The 19341-nt window shown below is 62.3% G+C and overlaps 5 protein-coding genes across 5 annotated transcripts; 2 read left to right on the forward strand and 3 right to left on the reverse strand.

Annotated features, from left to right (window-relative positions):
• Positions 1–281: 281 nt before the first annotated feature.
• Positions 282–1777, reverse strand: BXZ73DRAFT_82332 (uncharacterized protein; the record flags this gene model as incomplete). Its single annotated transcript, XM_048023684.1, has 4 exons — positions 282–552; positions 707–1009; positions 1331–1521; positions 1583–1777. 4 exons carry the CDS (start codon positions 1775–1777, stop codon positions 282–284), a joined length of 960 nt encoding a protein of 319 aa, XP_047871843.1.
• A 442-nt stretch (positions 1778–2219) lies between these two features.
• BXZ73DRAFT_82333 (uncharacterized protein) lies at positions 2220–4124 on the forward strand (the record flags this gene model as incomplete). Its single annotated transcript, XM_048023685.1, has 6 exons — positions 2220–2370; positions 2430–2994; positions 3056–3258; positions 3294–3915; positions 3948–3998; positions 4019–4124. The coding sequence occupies 6 exons, from the start codon at positions 2220–2222 to the stop codon at positions 4122–4124; spliced, it is 1698 nt and encodes a 565-aa protein (XP_047871844.1).
• Positions 4125–4329: 205 nt separating this feature from the next.
• On the reverse strand, positions 4330–5194 carry BXZ73DRAFT_107453 (polymerase III polypeptide H; the record flags this gene model as incomplete). The annotated part of the gene is made up of 5 exons (XM_048016901.1): positions 4330–4392; positions 4469–4697; positions 4755–4818; positions 4869–4965; positions 5024–5194. 5 exons carry the CDS (start codon positions 5192–5194, stop codon positions 4330–4332), a joined length of 624 nt encoding a protein of 207 aa, XP_047871845.1.
• Positions 5195–14366: 9172 nt separating this feature from the next.
• Positions 14367–16242, forward strand: BXZ73DRAFT_82334 (uncharacterized protein; the record flags this gene model as incomplete). The annotated part of the gene is made up of 6 exons (XM_048023686.1): positions 14367–14415; positions 14475–14555; positions 14749–14807; positions 14984–15083; positions 15214–15306; positions 15374–16242. 6 exons carry the CDS (start codon positions 14367–14369, stop codon positions 16240–16242), a joined length of 1251 nt encoding a protein of 416 aa, XP_047871846.1.
• Positions 16243–16579: 337 nt separating this feature from the next.
• BXZ73DRAFT_107455 (uncharacterized protein) lies at positions 16580–18173 on the reverse strand (the record flags this gene model as incomplete). The annotated part of the gene is made up of 8 exons (XM_048016902.1): positions 16580–16925; positions 17011–17075; positions 17128–17209; positions 17274–17575; positions 17627–17674; positions 17832–17863; positions 17922–18022; positions 18076–18173. The coding sequence occupies 8 exons, from the start codon at positions 18171–18173 to the stop codon at positions 16580–16582; spliced, it is 1074 nt and encodes a 357-aa protein (XP_047871847.1).
• Between the last annotated feature and the right edge of the window lie 1168 nt (positions 18174–19341).

The raw sequence follows: 19341 nt of genomic DNA on the forward strand, positions 1-19341 counted from the left end.
GTGTTCTGGCGTATGTAATCGCCATACCGCATGCACCTCACAAGAAGGTGAAGGGGATGGGGCTCGCCGGTGCACTCGCCACTCAGTCGCAGCGGCGGCGCGAGCGGCAGCGTCCGCTGTCCTCCCCATTGTCTACCGCGGGTACGTCGTCGGTGGGCGCATGCTCGTCGGCGCCTGGCAGCACACGACTGCGAGTGCGCACACGGTCCCGCTCGAGGGCACGTCCGTTGTCTCCAAGGTCGACTGCCCGCATCGGGGGGCCGACAGGCCGGGGGCGTGGGTTAGTGGTGCGGCGGCGGCGGCGACAGCGGGCTGGAGAGGGTGCAGAGAAGGGCGAGGTGCGGGAGAGACCCCCAGGGGGTTTCTCTCTGAAGGGAGGGCACATTCGTGCGCTGTCCGTCGAGCGTGGCGCCCTCGATGTGGTTCGCGAGAGGACCGGGACATGGACCGCCCACTGGCGGGATCTGGACGCGGATGAGGACGACAAGGCCGTCCCAAGGGCGGACGTGGCCGCCGTAGAGCACGCCAGGCTTGCCAGTATCGCGCGGGGGTCTGTTCGTGCGTGCGTGCGGGCGGCTGATAACGAGGGAGGAGCCAACCAGAGAGAGAAGAGGAGGCGAGATAACAAAGGAGGAGGAAGGGAGGGTTCAGAGCGCGCACTGGGGAGAAAGTGGGTCAGCAAAGGAGAGCAGACAAATGAAAGTACGCAACCTCGCCAGTGACGAAGATGTCTCTAATCCCGAAGTACGCCCGCTCGATGCCCATGTCGAGCCCGTCTTGAACCTGCTGGGGCACGCGGTCGATGCGCGCCACTCCGACCTGCTCTTCGCCCATTTCGTGGTCGTGGTCGTGGCGGCGGTCGTCGTAGTCGCCGTCCAGGTCCGCGGTTTCGACTTCGTCGCCCTCTGCCGCCATCTCCACCAAGATCTCCGCCGCCCGCACCCGCGCCTTGGCCTCCTCCTCCTCCCTGTTCGCCACGTACGTCTCGCACGTCCCACCGCCCGCGCCCCTGGTGCGCCAACCGCGTATGCGTCCAGGGAGGAGCGGGGGCGGCACACGTTCAGCACACCCCCGACCATCGCGTCGCTCAGCTCCTAGAGCGGGAGGGGCCAGCCAGGGGACACGCAGTGGTGCTCGTGGAAGTCGAAGACGAGGGCGTGGTCCGCGGCCGAGAACCGAGGGGTCCCTCTGAGCCTCAGTTCCAAGACATGCAAGTACACATCAAGCACAGACGTGTGCATGTCCGGGTCCTACACTGTGCGAGCGTGAGCGGTAAAAGGAACCATGGAACACAAGAAAATCACGAGGTGGTGGCCCGGCCAGAGCCTACCGGGCGAGGGGCACGCTGTGGCCCAGGGGTCGAAGCACGCTCTCCCCCGCCGCCGACGTACTTGTGAAAAGGAGTGGGGAGGGCTTCGCCGCTCGCGCCGCCGCCGCCGTGATGTGGACGAGGATGATGAGGCCGTCCCAGGGGCAGACGCGATCGTAGAGCACGCATGCGTGCCAGGCTCGCGCGTGGGACTGTAGGTGGGGCCCGGGGAAACGGCCAGCAAAGGAGAGCAGACGGAGGAAAGTACATTACCTCACATGTCCACTCCATGTCCAGGCTCGAGTCTGTCAGACTCGCCGCACGCGGTTGCGCGTCGTCCCTCTCATTGTCATCGTTGTCCTCGCTCCAAACCGTGTTGATCAGCTCGTCGATGTCGAAGTCGGGCCTGTCCCGGACCTGCCGGCACACACAGCCGATGCGCGCCACACCAACTTGCTCTTCGCCCATCTCGTGGTCGCAATCGTGATGGCGGTGGTTGTGGCGGCGGTCGGCGTCGTCTTCGTCGCGGAGAAGAGGAACAGAGGCGGGAAGGGGGAGGAAGGGAGGAGTCGCGACTGGCAAGCTGTACGCCGCGCGCGCGAGCGCCGACAACAGCTGTCACACGTGACTGACCCGTGGTTGCAAGCGCTGTACCCGAGCGTACCCTGACCCGTGAGCTCACGGGTCCGGGTTTCGCGGGTACGGGTACGGGTCGACTCAGAATTACCCGGGGGTGACCCGTGGTGATCACTACTTCCGCCGCAGGTCCTCAATCGGACAAACAGAACGACCAAGCTGCGGAACCCGAGCTCGTATCCGTCCTTCATTTGTGCGATTCCCAACGCTGACCCCGTCTCACAGCCCTGCGGATTCCCCCGTGGAGGCGGACGCCGCTGCCACTCCACACGAAATGTCCACGGCGCCCGACGCAGCGACCGGGACCCGACTGCTCGTCAGTATACTAAGAACGGTCGAACCCGCGAGCGCAGACTCAGAATGGGACAACTTGTGGGAAAACGACGCGTTCCAGAAGATCAGTGACGCCGGAACGTTGCACCTCGGTGCGTCTGCGACTCCACCTTCGAAGCCGTTGAAGTCAGAGCACTCACCGTGACCGCAGCTGCCTTCGCAGTATCTCACCGGATGCAAACGCTCGTCAGCGACCGTGGTCTCCGACGCGCAGACCTGCCTTCTCAAGGCGTGCTCACCGAGGAGTTCGAATCCATGTACAAGAATATCGACTCCATCTGGGAACTCGTCAAGTACTCGGCGCCCAGGATCCGCAAGTGCGACGGTATCGCTGTGATCCAGCCGGTCGTCGCGCACGCGTTCTCCTCCTTCGAAACACTCCTGGTTGACTCGTCGTTGCCCGTATCACCGGACAACACCTCCCACTTCTGCTGTATCCTGAACAACATACTCGAATTGCACTCCCATCCCTCAGACGGCATCCGCCGTCTGGTCACACCGTCGCTCGTTACAGCGCTGGAGCACGCGTTCACACAGCTCGTTGGAACGGACGACTGGCGCCGAGTGGAGGCGCATGGTTTCACACCTGTGCGCAGGTGCCATGATCTCCTGCTCGATCTCAGGTCGAAGGTCCCGCCGTGCCCTCCGCCCGACACGCTGTCTTCCACTAGAGATGATCACCCAGGGGAACACAGCGACCAAGCTCCGAAACACGAGTTCGTATCCATCCTTGCCATTTTTGAGACTCCCGACGCTGACCGCTGCGTCTTCGCACAGCCCCGCGGATTTCCTCGCGGCAGTGGACGCGGCTACCAAGGCTCCACACAAAACGTCCACGGCGCCCGACACAGAGACCAGGACCCAAATACTCATCAGCCTTCAAAGAACTGCTGAGCCCGCAAAAACAGACTCAGAATGGGACAGATTGCGGTACAACAGCGCGTTCAAGAATATCAGTGACGCCGGAACGTTGCAACTCGGTGCGTCTCCGACTTCACTTTCGACGCCGTCCAAGTCAGAGCGCTCACGGTGACCACAGCTGCCTTCGCGGCAGCTCATCGGATGCAAACGTACGTCAGCGACCGTGGCCTCCGACGCGCAGACCCGCCTTCTCAAGACGTCCCCACCGGCGAGTTCGAGTTCATGCGGAACCATATCCGCCCCATCTGGGAACTCGTCGAGGACTCGGCGCCCGGGATCCGCGAGTGCGACGGCATCGCTGCGATCCAGCCGTTCGTCGCGCACGCGCTCTCCTCCCTCGAAAAGCTCCTCAACACGATTGACTGGTCGCTGCCTGTATCACTGCAATACGCCTGCTACTGGTTCAAGTGGATCCTGTCCGACATACTTGAATTCCACTCCCATTCCTCAGACGGCATCCGCCATCTGGTCACACCGTCGCTCGTTGCAGCGCTCGAGCGCGCGTTCATACAGCTCATTGGAACGGAGGACTGGCGTCACATGGACCCGCGGATTTTGTGGGTGGAGACGTGCAAAGATCGTCTCCTCGATCTCACCTCGAAGGTCCCGCCGTCCCGGGCCCCTCCACCGGACGCGTCGTCTTCCGCCGCAGGTCCTCAACCGGAGAAACAGAGCGACCAAGCTGCGGAACCCGAGCTCGTATCCGTCCTTCATCTGTGCGATTCCCGACGCTGACCCCGTCTCACAGCCCTGCGGATTCCCCCGTGGAGGCGGACGCCGCTGCTACTCCACACGAAATGTCCGTGGCGCCCGACGCAGTTCCAGCCACTTTGCCGGCAGCACCCACGGATATACCGCGCGCACTGTTGAAGGGATGGCGTTTCGTGCGCAGGACTACCTGAGGACGTGGGATGACTGGTCCTAGGCTTCATTCTTTCGTGTATGTCTGTGTGGCGAGAACAGAGGGCAGGTTCAACAGAATAGCTTGTGATGACAGTCAGACACGAAATGTCATCCTCCAGCTCCGCTTCCTCTTGCGAGTCAGCAATGCTAACCATGGTTGAAGTGAACTAGGTTACAACATGTCATCGAATGATACAAGCAAACAAGAAGGACGCGGTCCGGTCTGATTACATGTCTGCCATCGTCCGTTGTTTGGACGCCAGCGTTCCTCCACGGGCCAAGTCTCTGTTCTGACATCGGGCACTGGAACCAGAACCAGACATGAGCAATTCTTCACTGACAGGGGGAAGCAGGGAAGGCACTCACGGTAACGGCATACAGGGAACGGCGCATCTCACGAGCTTGTTGAATGCCCTCACGCGTCTTCGGCAGACCAAGCTCATCGTCATGGAACCCGTCTGCCTCGACGCGCACCCGGAGGACATCGCCGGCGTTGATGCATATCCGGTCCGTCAGGGGCAACTCGAGGAGCTCGTGAGACAAGCAAGTTGCTTCCAATCCTGGAAGCCGGAACTGTGCTCGCTCTTCTGGGTCGCTGGGGGCGGACGGACGTGGGTGTCGGGGAAGACATGCTGGAGAGGGGGGCACTTACAAGGCGCGGGGGTCCGGCAGGTAAACAAGGGGGACGTAGATGTCGCCAAAGAATCCGACAGTTACTGGGCGCGAGTTAGCTTCGGGGCGCGAGAACGAGGCCGAAGAGACTTACGTCGGACACCGTCCTCATCCGAGGACTTGACCTTGGCGAGAATGACCTCGGATCCAGAGGGTCGGAAGACGCAGAGAATTGGTAGTCGTACCTCCACCTAGTGCGAGACAGACTCACCGATCTTTGTACCACAGACATCCATCTCCGTGCCGCACCTTGCCCTGCCGTAGCTCCGCGAGGTCGATAACGCGTGTGCACGGGCCGACGCCGTGCAAGACGCGTCTCGCGTGGACCTCGTTGAGCGTATTGGTGATGGCTTGTTCTGGAGGTAGACGAACTGTGCCGGATGTACAGCTACTGTGTCCTGTCGGCTTCACGTTAGGCATGGTTGGTCGCGAAGGAAGACGGGCGGACCTTGAGCTTGATCACGGAGAGCCGGAACGCAGAGGGCGGGACTCGGTGTTCTTCTCGACGCCCAGACGCTTGCTGAGAGAGCGCGAGGCGGTCGAGAGGGCGGGGAAGGCGCGAACTCGCTCGACGCGGAGTCGTCCTCCTCGCGTGCATGACGCAATCGAGCGCCTGCGGTGACGCCTCTCCCGCCCAGCGCCCGGAGCTTGCTGACCAGCCTTGGACGAGTCGAAGCAGGGCCCACCACGGTCGACACAACGCCTCAAGGCCTCATCTACGGCGCACCTGCGCACACCAACGCGTCAAGATCTTACCCAACACACTCGCCTCCACGCCGCTACATCCCAGGGCATTCCGCGGTCGAGACAACCGCCATCGCCAGCGTCCCAACGCCTTTCGACCCGTCGACCATCGACCCTCGCCACCTCCTGCAGCGCTCTGCACGTCGCTTTGGTTGTCACATCCGTGAGTACTTTAGTGTCCGCCCTTCTCTCTCCGCCCTCCGCTGTTCCATCTCAACGAACGTGCACAGATCGGCCGTTCGACGCCAGTCCCCACACCCTCGACGCACTCCCCGCCGCCAGACATCATCCAAGAACCCGTCAGCGGGCGTGTGCAAACAAATCAGACGCGTGCCGCTATTCCCAATGCCCGTCATTGTCACCTGGCCCGGAGCGGGATGCAGACCAGAGCGTGCTTGCGGCCGACCACTCGTACGTGCTCATCTACCTTCTCATCCTCCAAGCCCATTTCCCACCCAAGACTTTCCCCTTCCACTCTCACACTGCCCGCAGCCCTTCGTTCTCCCGCGTCGATGCCCTGCCGATGTCCGTCCTCCGCGCTGCCCACGTCCTGCCATCGGCCGCGTTTGCACAAAAACGCGCCAGACTCGCCGTTCAATCATCCTTACCTTGGTCTCAGAACGCATCAGGCTGCCCGGTCTCAGTTGAATGTGACCCTGCCCGAGGTAGGTGCCCAACGTACCTCCCCCAAGATCCCACGCTCACATTCTGTGCAAGCAGAGAATGTGCAACATACACTCGCGCTCGAGAGGGACCATTCGCTCTCCCAGAACCCGACGCACAACATTCTCACTGCCCTCCCGATCGGGCCCCTGCCGTTCCATTATAGATCCAACTGGCTCGCTTCTGCAGGGTACGTGCACCTGGCCTGCCCACAGTCGGTGCCAGCGCACTCAGTCTCACTCAGGCCTTCGACTGGACGCTCCCTGCGCTCACGAGTCACGACCACGCATCCGCACGGTGCCGAGACTTCCTCACAGGGCCTCTTGTCCGACAACGCCATCTTTCACATACACCTGTTCAGCTCATCGTGACGGTCACTGATACGATGTATCACGTCAGGATCTTCGACTTGATAGCCAAAGCCATACGACGTCGCACGCCGCCCGCTCGAGCCTCCCGTCAAATTACAGCTTAAGCGAAAGCTCCCGGATGCCCTCCAGGCAACCCTCCTCCTCTTCAAACGCCTTCCGGAGCGCCGCCCCCGTCGCGCACCGTTCCCTGTCCACCACGAGCTCCAGCACCGCCAGCGATATGTCCGCGAGGGGTGCCGCAGCCGCATGCGGATCTCCTCCACGTCGTGCGGGCCCGGCACACGCAGTACGAGCCGGCGCGTGTGCGTGCGCAGGCCGAGCCGGCACGCGTCGTCGAGCGACCCGCGGATCTCGTCTAGCGCCGTCCACGCCGCGAGAGCCTCGGCGTGCTGAGCAGCAGGCACCTGGCGACGCAGCCCCCGATGACCCGCCCGGAACAACGTCACGCGTTTTCGTGTGCTCCACAGGGGCATTCGCACTCGCCGCGGTCAGCGGCTCACGCACACGGCCACCCGCAAGACCACGCACACTCACGGCCTACGTCTGTGGGATCGGCAGTTTCGTTGGGGTACGGGAACCAGTCAGGGTCGTTCGCGGCCCCACCCGCCCCGTCCGTGGATTGCTACACATCACACCACCAAACCCACGCTCACGCCAGCACGGACGGGGGCCGTCGCCCGAGGCGGAGCGTTACCTGGAGCTGCACTAGACCCAGCCAACGCGGGAGACGCTGCCGCCGCTGGCCAGTACATGCAGCCGTCAGGTGCTCGCACCACACGGGCATCGGTTGGTGCATGTGGCGCGCGATGTCTGGCGGGCGGAGACGCAGCACTTGCATACCGTGCTTGTTCACGCCCTGTGAGTGCTCGCCATCGTCATGACGAAAACTGCCGTCCACTGACCCTGCTCACTCACGCAAGAACATGCCCGCCCGCGCGTACCTTGACCTCGCCGGCTTTGCACAAACCACGCTCGCCGGCTGAGACGCTGTTTGCTTCGACTGGCCTATACAGACAGCTTCGAATGTCACCGCGGCGAGGTAGGGGTTCAAACCCCTCGACCGGACTTTGTCGCCCACGTCGCCGATCATCGCCCTCCTCGGTACAATCATCGCACCAAGAACGCGCGTGGCCCATCGTCCATCGGGCCTGACCATCGACATTACGATGCGTGGTGTCTCGTACGGCGCCTTCCGCATATAGGTACTATACAGTACCTCGGCATTCTCCGCCGCTGCGTCTGGGCCTAACGCTCGGCCGCAGTCCCTCGTCCCTCAGTCGTTCTGTCTGCCCGGCCGCGGCCGCGGCCGACTGAGGTATGTATATCTACACAGTACTGAGTTCAGATACTTATATGCTGTATCTAGATCCTCGCTGCACGCCTGCGCGTCCTCGGCTGGGTCGGTGTCTGTGAACGTATTCTAAAGGCGCACGGGCTCGAGGGGCATCGTGGGCAGCGGGTCAGACCTGCACTACAGGCATTGAGTGTGCCATGAGCCCCGCTGTGGCGTGGTCAGAAGTGCGTGCGCTGGATCATCTCTGCAGGCCCGTACAACCTCACTGACGCTTCCCTGCAGGTACCGCGGCGAGCGCGGTACCCACGAACTCGGAAACTACTGTGTAGCGCGGATGACCGGCCCAATGGATTGTACCACCCGCGCCTTGCTCGTTCGACTCAAGGACCATTCCTCGTCTGTCGCTCAACGCGCCGTGGCGGCCACACAATTGATGGTACGGGCTGCGCCTCGATATTCGACTAGAACACCCGGCGCGCCACGGCCATGTGGGCGATTATCAAGTTCGACTTCAACGCCGGATGCCATTTCTGATCATTCAACGTAAGGCCGGTCCCTTGCGTCTGCCTACGTGCACAGTGAGTGGTTCGCACAGGTATTCGCGTGGGCCCGCTAACACCACAGCACACGTCCCTTGCCTCCGCATGACTCGTATCGCGATGAAATCCGAGCCGCCCACCATGCGCGGCGCCGCTGAATGCCGCAGCGGAGGCGTTGCAGTGCGGTGTCTGGAGTCCCCCTGACACAATATATTTCTTCGCTGAAACTATGCGGTGCGCTCGGGTACGAGTGCGGCTGGAGGAAACGCCACCACTGCCTCAGGCTCCTACCCAGCCGTCTTGTCGAGTTATGTGTCCCAGCGCCCTCGTGTGTCCCGCGCCTGGCGGCGCTACTGCTTGCAGACAGACTGAGCCTACGCTAGGTGCATGACGCACGCGGGCCAGGCGAGCCTACGCCACACAGTCACGGGAACACACTCGGGCACAGGGACACATAACTCTCCAAGACGGCTGGCACCAAAACATCAGTAAATAACGGAGCTCCGGTGACGAAGCGCTCGCAGCTCCTCAATATGGTGTTCACGGAATTGCCCGAGCACGAATTATGTCTGCATCCCACTGCATTTTAGTTGCGCGCTCACGTGAGCTATCGCGTCGGCCTCATCGCGAAGTACTCGCGCGCGCGCGCGCATACATTCAGTGCATGCATACGGCTTTGTCTAGTCCCTCTCACCGTCGACATGCCTCCGTCCGCACCCCACCGCCTCAGGCTCCAAAGTCCACACCGAAACCCCTCCCAAGTGTCGCTGAGCTTTGCAAGAAGACACAAGAGGTCTTTGCAGACTTGATGACCTTCTCCGGTGTGTTGGCAGCCTGGAAGAACATTCCCATGACACTTTGATACGACTTGGCTCATTGATCTTGGCCTTGAATGAGCATGAAAATAATGGTCGTCGCACGCTGTGATATGGGATGACGGCTGAAGATTGGAAACAACTATCCTAAACCGGCTGCTACATACTATGCGTACGACCTCACTGCGCTTGACCGGATGAGCATGCCCATCACCTGTTTGGGGCTCGTTGTCTTCGTCTTCCCCGACAACCTCATCGTCTGTACCATCTTGGGCGTCGGAGGGCGTGCAGCGGGCAGAAAGAGAGACCGAATTCCGAAATGAACTAAGGCAGGTTCGGGTAAAGGGCGCACCTGCGAGTAACTCTCGGACAAGCTCCCACAGCCGTGGTGCACGTTTCTCCAGATCGCGGGCATAATCTTCAAGCTGGAACTCGGGCAGCTGGTCCGGAGAGGTGTTTGCAGCAGAGAAATGCCAGCCATTCTCAGGGCGAAAGAGACTCCAGATCGCGCAAGACCTGGGGTGGCGTGTTCATGGTAGAGACGGAGAGCGTACGGGACGCGGCACGGACGCGTCGTGCGGGACGCGAACCACGGAAGCGCCAGCCATTAAATCTGCAACGCTCCCAGGCATTTTCACGCTCGGAATCTCCCGGGCATCCCAAATGGAGGGGCTGTGAGCGCTTCGGCGCCGACGCCCCGTTATTTACTGATGTTTGGTGCCAGCCGTCGGTGAGAGTTAAGTGTGCCCGGTGTTGAGTGTGTTCCCGTGACCTGGTGGCGTAGCCCCGCCTGGCCCGGTGTTCTATTTCCGTTCTATCCTTCGGTAAGCCGTATCCTATGGACTAAGTATTGCTCTCGCAGGCCCGTAGGGCTCGCCGCGCCGCCAGGCAGGGGACACGCTCAGCGCCGTGGCCACTTAACTCGAACCGACGGCTGGGTAGGAGCCTGACGTTAACCCGCCATCCCCAGCGTCCCGACGCCTTTCGACCTGCGATCGACTATCGACCATCGACATCGATGCTACGCTCCCACATGCCTCTTTGGCTGTCCCATCCATGTATGACCACCCTTCGCTCTCCGCCCTTCACTGTACTCTCGCAACGAACGCGCACAGATCTGCCGTCCGACCACCGTCCCCACACCCTCGAAGCACTCCCAGCCGCCAGATATCACCCAAGAGCCCGTCAGCGAGCGTGTGCAAATCAACCAGACGCGTACCTCTACTCCCGATGGCGAATTACCGTCGTTGTCACCTAGCCCGGAGGGGGCGGTCAACGATGCATCAGACGAGAGCCTGCTTGCTGCCACCCATTCGTACGTGCCCATCTATCTTCTCGTCCCCCCAGGCCTTCTCCCAGCCAAGACTCCCCCCTCCGACTCTCCCGCCGTCGTCACCCCATCGTTTTACAGTGTCTGTACCACGCCGACGTCCGTCGTTCGCGCTAACCACGTCTGTGTTCGCACAGAACGCGCCAGACGGCACCGTCGCCCTTCAATCATCTGTACCTTTGCCGCACCTAACCCTCAACGCGCCAGGCTGTTGAATGTGAGGTAGGTAACCAACGCTCCTAGACCAAAATCCTACACTCACATCCCGTGCAAGCAGAAAATGTGTTGCATACGCTCGCGCTCGAGAGGGACCATTCGATATCGCAGGACGCGAGACACAATGTACACCCGTACCGTCGTCCCGGTCTGACGCCTGCTCGCTCGCTTCCGCGGGGCACGCGCGCCCTGGTTCCTCCGAGCGGTCGGTGCCGGCGCACTTCCTGTCGAACTCCTAATCGCAGCCTCACTCAAGGGCCTACGGCTGGACGTTCCCTGCGCTCTCGATGACGCATACGCACACAGCGGGACAACGGGACCGCCCGCCAGGGCAAGAGCCAGAGCCATGCACCAGGCCGCGACGGCGCACGCTGCCCGCTCGAGCATCCCGTCAAATTCCGGCCCGAGTGACGCTGTCCCAGCACCTCTCCTCCTCCGTAAACGCCTCCCGGAGCGCCGCCCCCATCGCGCAACGCTCCTTGCCCACCACGAGTTCCAGCACCGCCGGTCGCGTGTCCGCGAGGGGGTGCCGCAGCCGCATGCGGGACACGTCGACCTCCTGCGCATCGTCCGGGCCCGGCACACATAGGACGAGCCGCCGTGTGCGCGTGCGCAGCCTGAGCCGGTACGCGACGTGTGGACCTCGTCCAGCGTCATCCATGCCGCGAGAGCCCTGGCGTGCTGAGCAGCAGGCAGTACGCCAAGGGCGAGTCGAGCGCTACTCTCGCCTTCTCGTCCTTCCTCCTCCTCCATGTGCAACGCTCCCATAACCATGGCCAGAGTTTACTCTGGTGCATTCCTGGTGCGTCGCCCCCAAACCATCGACTCGAGCTCGGCTGCAATCGACCCGCCGTATGAACAGGATGTTCGGTGCACTGAGCAGTTCCCGACGTATCACGGCGACGCCATCGATGCCAGACCTCAACAAGACACCAGTAGAGCCACTCGTGTACGCCTCTCCCGCTACATGCGCTCGCCTATCGCTGATACCGTCCCGCACAGGTACTTACCTACCCACGGTAAAGGAAACACAGCCCCTCAAAACCCAGACCGCGACGCAGCTCGTGTCCCAGACCGAACACCCGGCCGACGACGACTTGTGGGGCGTGCCTATCCCATGCAACGCCGCGAACGCACACATCAAGGCTCAAGCGTATCGCGTACGTACCGGCTCGGGCGCAAGCCCTGTCTCAAAGACGTCGTGCTCGACACAGGCGCGCGGGCGATTAGTGCGTTCGCGCCCGCTCCTCCGTGTGCCTGCCCCGATGGCTGACGCGGCCGCCCGTAGGCGGGACGCACTGCTCGATCGAGTGACGTAGGACGGGGACCACTCTGAACCACTCCACGCAGCCCGCGGTCAATTCGATGAACGGAACGCTCGCGAGTATGTGATATCTCCACGCTGCGCCACACCGCCCGCCGACGACGCCCTCCAGATCAAGCATAATGTTGAAGCACAGGTCGCGCACCGACCGGGGGACAGCGACTGCAAAACATGGCCGGCAGCCGACCCTCTGCGACTCCGTCTGCTCTCTTTTCATCCGGTCTAGCTCGTCCCCTCTGCACACTCGCCCGCGGCCGGATGCAAGCCCGCACGCACGTCGCCGCACACAGGCGGAGGATGAGATCGGGCCTCCAGGTACGTTTCGCACCCTCGCTCTTATCTTCTTCCCGTGCGTGCCTCCCGTCCTGCGTCCCTTTCGATCTCCCCACGGCCGCGATGGCTTTTGCTGTGGTGCCGTAGCGGGAAGGCATCTACGACCGCAGGCAAATCATGGAGGTCAGACAGTCCCACTGGATTCGTGTTCTGGGGGATTGGGCGGGCAGGCTTCTGGCGTCCGGATTCCAGTGGGGATGCAGAGATGACTGAGTCCCGTGCCGAATGCTCTGTGCGAGGACGATCCGTGTCAGGGAGGTTCCAGTAGTCGTGGCGACGGTGCTGACGGTGTTCCACAGACACAAGACACACCATGGAGGCCGCGCCGTGCGCGAGTTCGGACGCGCGCGCGCTGTGGATTTTGCAGGAGCACAGCACGACTATGCATCCGCCCTCCGCGCTCGCACCGCCCACGCCTTGCCAGCGCCCCACATTTCCTGGCCCTTGCGCGCCGTACGTTCCACTCTGCGAGACTGCATCCCCGCCACGCTGACGACAGCCGATAGCTGGCCGTTCGAACAACTGAGCTAGGGCAAACGAGGGTGCCGTGGCCGCATACGCTGGCGGAGAGGCGTCAGCGAAGGTCGCGAAGAGCGGAAGAAGTGGGGGGAGGAATATGGCCTGCGCCGTGAGCCTTCAGGTGTGTGCTGCATCTTGAGCTTGGTTTGCCGGAGCTAACGGGTCCCCAAGATCGAGGGCCATCCTCTTGCCGACCGCGATGCGTGGGTGGCCCCGTCTAGCAGAGGAGCGCAGGAGCGTCTCGTCAGTCGCGGGCACTGCGGCTCCGATGCAGCATCGTGCGCCCGGGAGCGCGTGTGCGACGGCCGCGAATCGAGGACGTCGACTTCGTGCGTAAACCTGCGCGGCCGCCCTCAATTCCACAGAGCCTCAGATCGGGCCACTGTATGCGGAGCAACACCTCCGACAGAAGCCGTGGCTCTGTATGCGACAACTTCGGCCGGACACCTACTCCCAGCAGCCCAGCGTCGGCCGCGACTCTGAACGGGTGGAAGAAGTTGATGCGGCCGCACTAGCGGGGTGACGTTGTCGTTTATACCTCCGAACACGAGCGCGGCCTAGCTACGGCCGCGCACGTGGCATCGCGAACATCTCGTGCGCCCTTCGCGACGGTCGGCCACTGGCGTGCGGCCCACACTTGCCTCGATCCACGGCAGCGACGACTCGCGTACGGTACCGCTCGTTGCTGCAAACTCGTTCTACCTCGGGTTCCGCAGACCGGTCGCTCGAAAGCGATTGCACCTTCCTCCTCCAGCCCCTACTCGACGCTCGACCGGCGCAGTCAAGTCAGATCGCGTTCCAGCGTCCGCGACCGCGCTCGGCGACGGCGACCGCTCTCGGCGATGGTGCACCCACCCTTGCCGGCTACGGCGTCGCGCGCGCCCCCGCGTTCGCCCCCACGTCTCTCCCGCTCCGCCTGCGTGCTTTGGCGCCGTCTGCGCGGGGATCTCGCTGCATCTAGCGCGGTGCGGAAATACGCAGTTATTGCTGCATGCTTGCTCCACGGATGGGCTGCTCCACGTTGCCAGATGGTTTACCAGTCCGCGATGCCTTCCCGTCCCTCCTCCACCTCCGTCCAGCGCCCCCACAGAATTTACCTTGATGCACACCTGGCGCGGCGCCCCCAGATCATCCATCCGACATCGGCTGCAATCCACCCGCTATAGAAAGGGTATGGGCGCACTGAACTGTCCCTGACGTGTCACGACGACGTCGTCGCCAGACTCACCTCCCGCGTACGCCTCTGCCGCTGTATGCGCTCGCCTCTCGCTGATCTCGTCCCGGATAGGTCCCCACTCACGACGGAGCAGATAGCGCCTTCAGACACAAGTAGCAACCCAGCTCGTGTCCCAGACCGAACACCCAGCCGACGACGACGACTTGCGGGGCGTGCTCATCCCCTGCAACACCGCGAACCGGGACATCAAGCGCATCCATCTCGTCAATGCGCAGCGCATGTACTGGTTCGGGTGATGTAGGCTCGCGAGCCATCAGTACGTCCGCGCCCGCTCCCTCGTGCGCCCGCCCGTCTGACCAACACGCCCGCCCCCAGGCAGCACCCACTGCTCTATCGAGTGGGACAGGGACCACTCCGCGCGGGTTGCCGACTTTTCGATGAGCAGGAAGTTCGCGAGTATGTGATCTCCCGGCGCCGCACTGCATCGCTCGCTGACGACGCCCTCCAGATCAGCTCTGACGAGCTGAGTATGCAGGTTTGGTGATGGAACTCGTCTCTTGCGGGAGACTTGCTCAAGTGTATCACCAACACAGACCGCGGGCTGCGTGCGCCTCCGCCTCGTTTGTTGCCTTGGTATATGCGCTCACAGTCGTCACAGCGGACGCGGATCACACAAGGATCACATACCAGATCTGGGACGCCCTGTCGGTAAGCACCTCTCACCTTACCACCTCATCGCCCTCTGATCACAGTCTGCAGCACGTGCACGATTAAAGGATCGTTCACCGTGACCTGGAGCCGGAGAAAAATCCCCCGACGGACCAGTATCCGCCCGGCGTGAAGATTTTCGATTTTGGGCTAGCGAAGGCCAGACGATCATCAAGGTGAGCATCTATCGCGGGCCGGCGTTCCTCGTTGCTAACACGCGCATCCAGAAGTTCTGCGGTACCCCAATATACCTCGCACCTGAGGTGGCCATGCACGGTGCGTTCCCCGCACCGGACGGGTATTCGAACCTCGTCGACAGCTAGCGTGATCGTCTTTGCGTCCGTTCGGGCGCCGCGATCGATGCAATGCTCTGACCAGTCTCTCTCCTCAAACTTACGCTACGCAGGGTACACTATTCGACGCAAACCCGCCGAACGTGGACATCCATACCATCATCGCGACCCGCCGGGTGCAGTGAAAGCTCCTGTACGAGTGCGACGTGAGCGAGCAGGGTGCGTGCCCCCTCCCTATTCCTCGTCACGCGAGCTGACCGCGCAGTCACACAGCAGAGCGGTTCATCCACGCGCTCCTCGCGTCCTTGCCGATCAAGCGCATGTCGCTTACCAGCGCACTGGACCACCCATGGCTCGTGACCTCGGCGGAGGACAAAGGCGCGCCCCAGCCGCTCCCCGCGACCCCGCCCGCGCTCCACACGCTCCCCTCTTTGCCCTCCGTCGCGGATGGCGCGCGCGCGGCGGAGCCTGCACACGCCCCGCGGCTCACCGCCCCGCTGATGGGCCTGCGAAGACTGCCTGGGGCGGCGTCGCTGCTCCGCATGGACGGCGAGCAGGCCGCAGCGGGCCCGTGCGTGTCCCTCGACGACCCGAGCCTCATCCTCGCCGTGTGCCCGCCGTCGCCCGAGCGCGCGGCGACTCCAGTGCGCGACGCCGACGACGGGGTCAAGGACGGCTACGTGCTGGCGAGCCCGCGGTCGGCCGGGAGCGAGGGGAGCCAGCGCGGCAGGCTCCAGCGGCGGTCGGAGGTGCTGTGGCGGGCGCTGCAGGAGGGCGAGGAGCTCCCTGCGTCCTCGCAGGACATGCGGGCGTGGGCGGCGGAGGCTCTGGGCGAGGTCGGTGGGGGTCCCGTGGAAGAACCCGAGCGTCACGCGATGAAGGAGGCGACGCCGATGCGAGAAATTAAAACGCTCAAAGACGACACACCGGCCGGGAAGGCGGTGGCGTCGCCGATGCGCCAAGGGGCGAAGCGCAAGTCGCTGTCGGAGGAGAGTGACGACGAAGGCGAGGGATACGCGGCGTCGCTGCCGCCGCAGACGCAGGAGCGGGAGGACTCTGAAGAGGAGTTGCCGCGCGTGATGAAGCGGCCGCGGACGGAGCTGTCGGAGATGTCTGTCGCGGACGTGGAGGGCACGGACTAGTCGGCCCAAAAGTGCTGGATGTGTACATTGTTGTCGTGCTTTAGTGTCGATGTTTTCGTTGTTCTGTCTTGTCGTACGCTATAGAATGCGCATACTCGTGAGTACACCAGGAACGAGGGTCATGCATGTGCAGGGGATCCACTACAACATGTTTTCGAAGGATATGAGCAAACCAGACGTATAGTACACGGCGCGTCGTGTAACAAGGACAGGAGATGGCTGCGCAATCTGAGCCAACAGTAATCCACCGATGCTCGCCCTCTCCCAAGCCCCCTTATGGTTTCCAAACACAACTTTTGGGTGTACTCGTGTATTGTGAGAGATGAAGATATATTTATTAGTATGCTACTACAACGTGGAGGGCGAGGCGGAGGCGGAGGGCAAGGAAACGCAGCCGGGAAGCGGGGACGTGGTGCTGCGCGCCCGGGAGTCGGAGCAGTGCGTAGAGGCAGCTAGGTGGTGCTTGCATGGACGAGCGGGACGCGCGCGAGGGCGAGGCGGGGGCGGGCGGTGGGACCATGGTCGTGCGGGCACGTGCGCCGGCGAAGGTGAGGGGGGACTCGAGCACGGCGGATACGGCAGCGAAGGTGGGCGAGAAACTGTCCGGGAGGGAGGCGGCCACGGTGGACGCAAGCGAGTGACGGAGAAGGTGGGAGAGGGATGTGTGTTGGAGGGTGATGGTTCTCGTAAACGTCGCGTTGAAGCACGAGAAGTGAGTGTCGTCTCAGGGTTGGAGGAAGCAGGAATTGGCTCGTCGCGCAGGACGACATGGCTTGTGCGAGAGCTTCATCGGGAGGTTCAGGTGTGGGTGGGAAGAGCTCGTGGAAGTGTTTCTACGAGTAAAAGTCAGCTAATACAAACCTCGCAATAAGCAGTGAGGCTTACCGGAATGAATCCTGTCTCGACGTCTCCATCTGTAAACGCCTGGTTTCCCCCGAGGGCCCTCAAGAACTTGATGTTCGTCGACCTCTGTACTCTTCCAGCGCACCTCGCGGCTTCCTCATAGCCTCCGTGCGATCGTGCCCATGGACGATTGGAAGAAGCCAATTTGTGTGCCTTGCTCGAATCCTTGCTCGACACGAAGTGATGGCGCGATGACAGCAGATGTGTTCGCGACGAGCATGAAGGGAGAGCTACTTTCTCCCAGAGGTATGCGTTGTACACCCGGCGGAGCCGTGAAGATGTGAGTAGGCGTGGGTGTGGATAGGTGGGCGAGTTGGCCAGAGTCGGGGAGGAAGTTGCGTGGGTTCTCGGCGTATAGGCGCGATTCGAAAGCACGCCTGACGAGTGGTATTGAGGACTGGTCGAGAAGAAGCGCATCTCCAGCTGCCACCTGCGCAAAAGTCATGAGCAAATGCAAGGGTACAAATAGTCGAATACTCACCTCTAGTTGCCGCTGGATGACATCAAGTTCGGTGATCAGGGTGTTCGACTTGCAAGCAAGTGTTCCTCAACGGTCTCAATCAGCGGAAACCGACGCCGAACGTGGGGCCGCCCAACACTCTGCGTTGCCGAACGACTTCGTCGCCTTGCGTTGAGCAGAAGAAAGCGCCTTGTGGGAACTCGCCTTGTGCATGTACGATGCGCACTCTTGGGACGGGTTTGATGAGAACAGGGTAGTCTATGTGGCAAGTCTCATGCGGGGAGGCGAGCGCAGGAGAAGATGAAGACCTTCGTACCTATGCGCAAAGCCTCTTGCTGCAAGAAGTCGAGGTCCTGGTTCCCGTGATGGCCAGGGACGACCAGAACACCTACAGCAGACATGATATTCTTCGACACGCTGTCTCCGCACTTAGCCTCGCCGCTACGGCTACTCGCAGAAGAACCACACACCTGTTCGAGCCCATGCTCACGATGGCACTCGCCGGAGGCCCAATAAACGCGATCCCCTCCAGCGCGAATCGCTCCGCAAAGTCCGCGTTCTCGCTCATCAGACAGCCGTAACCTGGGTGTACAGTATACATACTCAAGGTAGGTATTATGCGCTCAAAAATTGCGAACACGTACCTGCGCACGGCTTCGGCCGCACACTTCCACGATCGTGTCTATGCCAGCGAATAAAGTCCATCTCTTGGGACAACATGCGCATACAGTAAGGAAAGAACTCACATAGCTCTCCGCGGACGACGCGGGTCTAATGCAATACACCTCATCCGCCTAGGGTGGGGACAAGACCGGCAGCGACGGCGTGCCGCATCCACGAACTGGACGCGCCCGCGCGAACGAGCAGGACGCGCGCAAAAGGGAGGAAGGCAAGGTGGACGGGGGCAAAGCAGAAGTGGAGAGCACAAAATGGGGCGCACTCACCGAGCTAGGGGTCGCCGTAACTCATGGGGACCCCAACATCCTCATCTCCGAGCCCCTGGTGGACATCCCCCGCAGGGTGGGCGAAGCAGGTGGAGAGTACGGCACCGGGCACCGGGCGCCCGCGAGTGGAGGGCGGGAAGCGGGTGAGGCGGATGGAGGAGGGAGAGGAAGAGGAAGACGGTGCGCACCGCTCTCAGCTCTGACGTCCCCACTTGCCGCTCACCCCTGCGCGTCTTCACTAGGGCACGGTCGATGTTCGCGAGGCGGCGGCAGAGATAGTAGGGGGTACGTAGAACTGTGCGAGGTAGTACCGGTCGAATGCGAGGACAGATGCGCTGGGCCATCCCGCGCATCCACGCTTGACGAATGTGATACACGAGAACGAGGCCAGCTTCGACCACAGAAGGCTGTGACCCTGCCTCGTCCCGCCGAACTGCGACGTGTGCAGGAGGAGGAGGAGGGTGACTTTAGGAACACACCTGGATTCTGAGTCGCGCGCATGACGCAATCGAGCGCCTGCGGTTGGCGCACGCCGACTCCCAGCCTTTGACTGACTCAAATGCAGGGCGCACCGCGGTCGACACAACGCCTCATCCACGACGTATCGGCTCCCGTAGACGCGTCAAGACCTCGCCCAACACACTCGCCCCCACGCCGTTGCGTCCCAGGGCGTGCCGCGGTCGACACAACCTGCCACCCCCAGCGTCCCGACGCCTCTTGACCCGTCGACCATCGACCATCGCCGCCCCGCTCCTGCACGCCTCTTTGGCTGTCCCGTCCGTGAGTACTTGA

The sequence above is a fragment of the Epithele typhae genome, assembly GCF_022376455.1.
Source record: "Epithele typhae strain CBS 203.58 chromosome Unknown BXZ73scaffold_111, whole genome shotgun sequence".
Taxonomy (NCBI): domain Eukaryota; kingdom Fungi; phylum Basidiomycota; class Agaricomycetes; order Polyporales; family Epitheliaceae; genus Epithele; species Epithele typhae.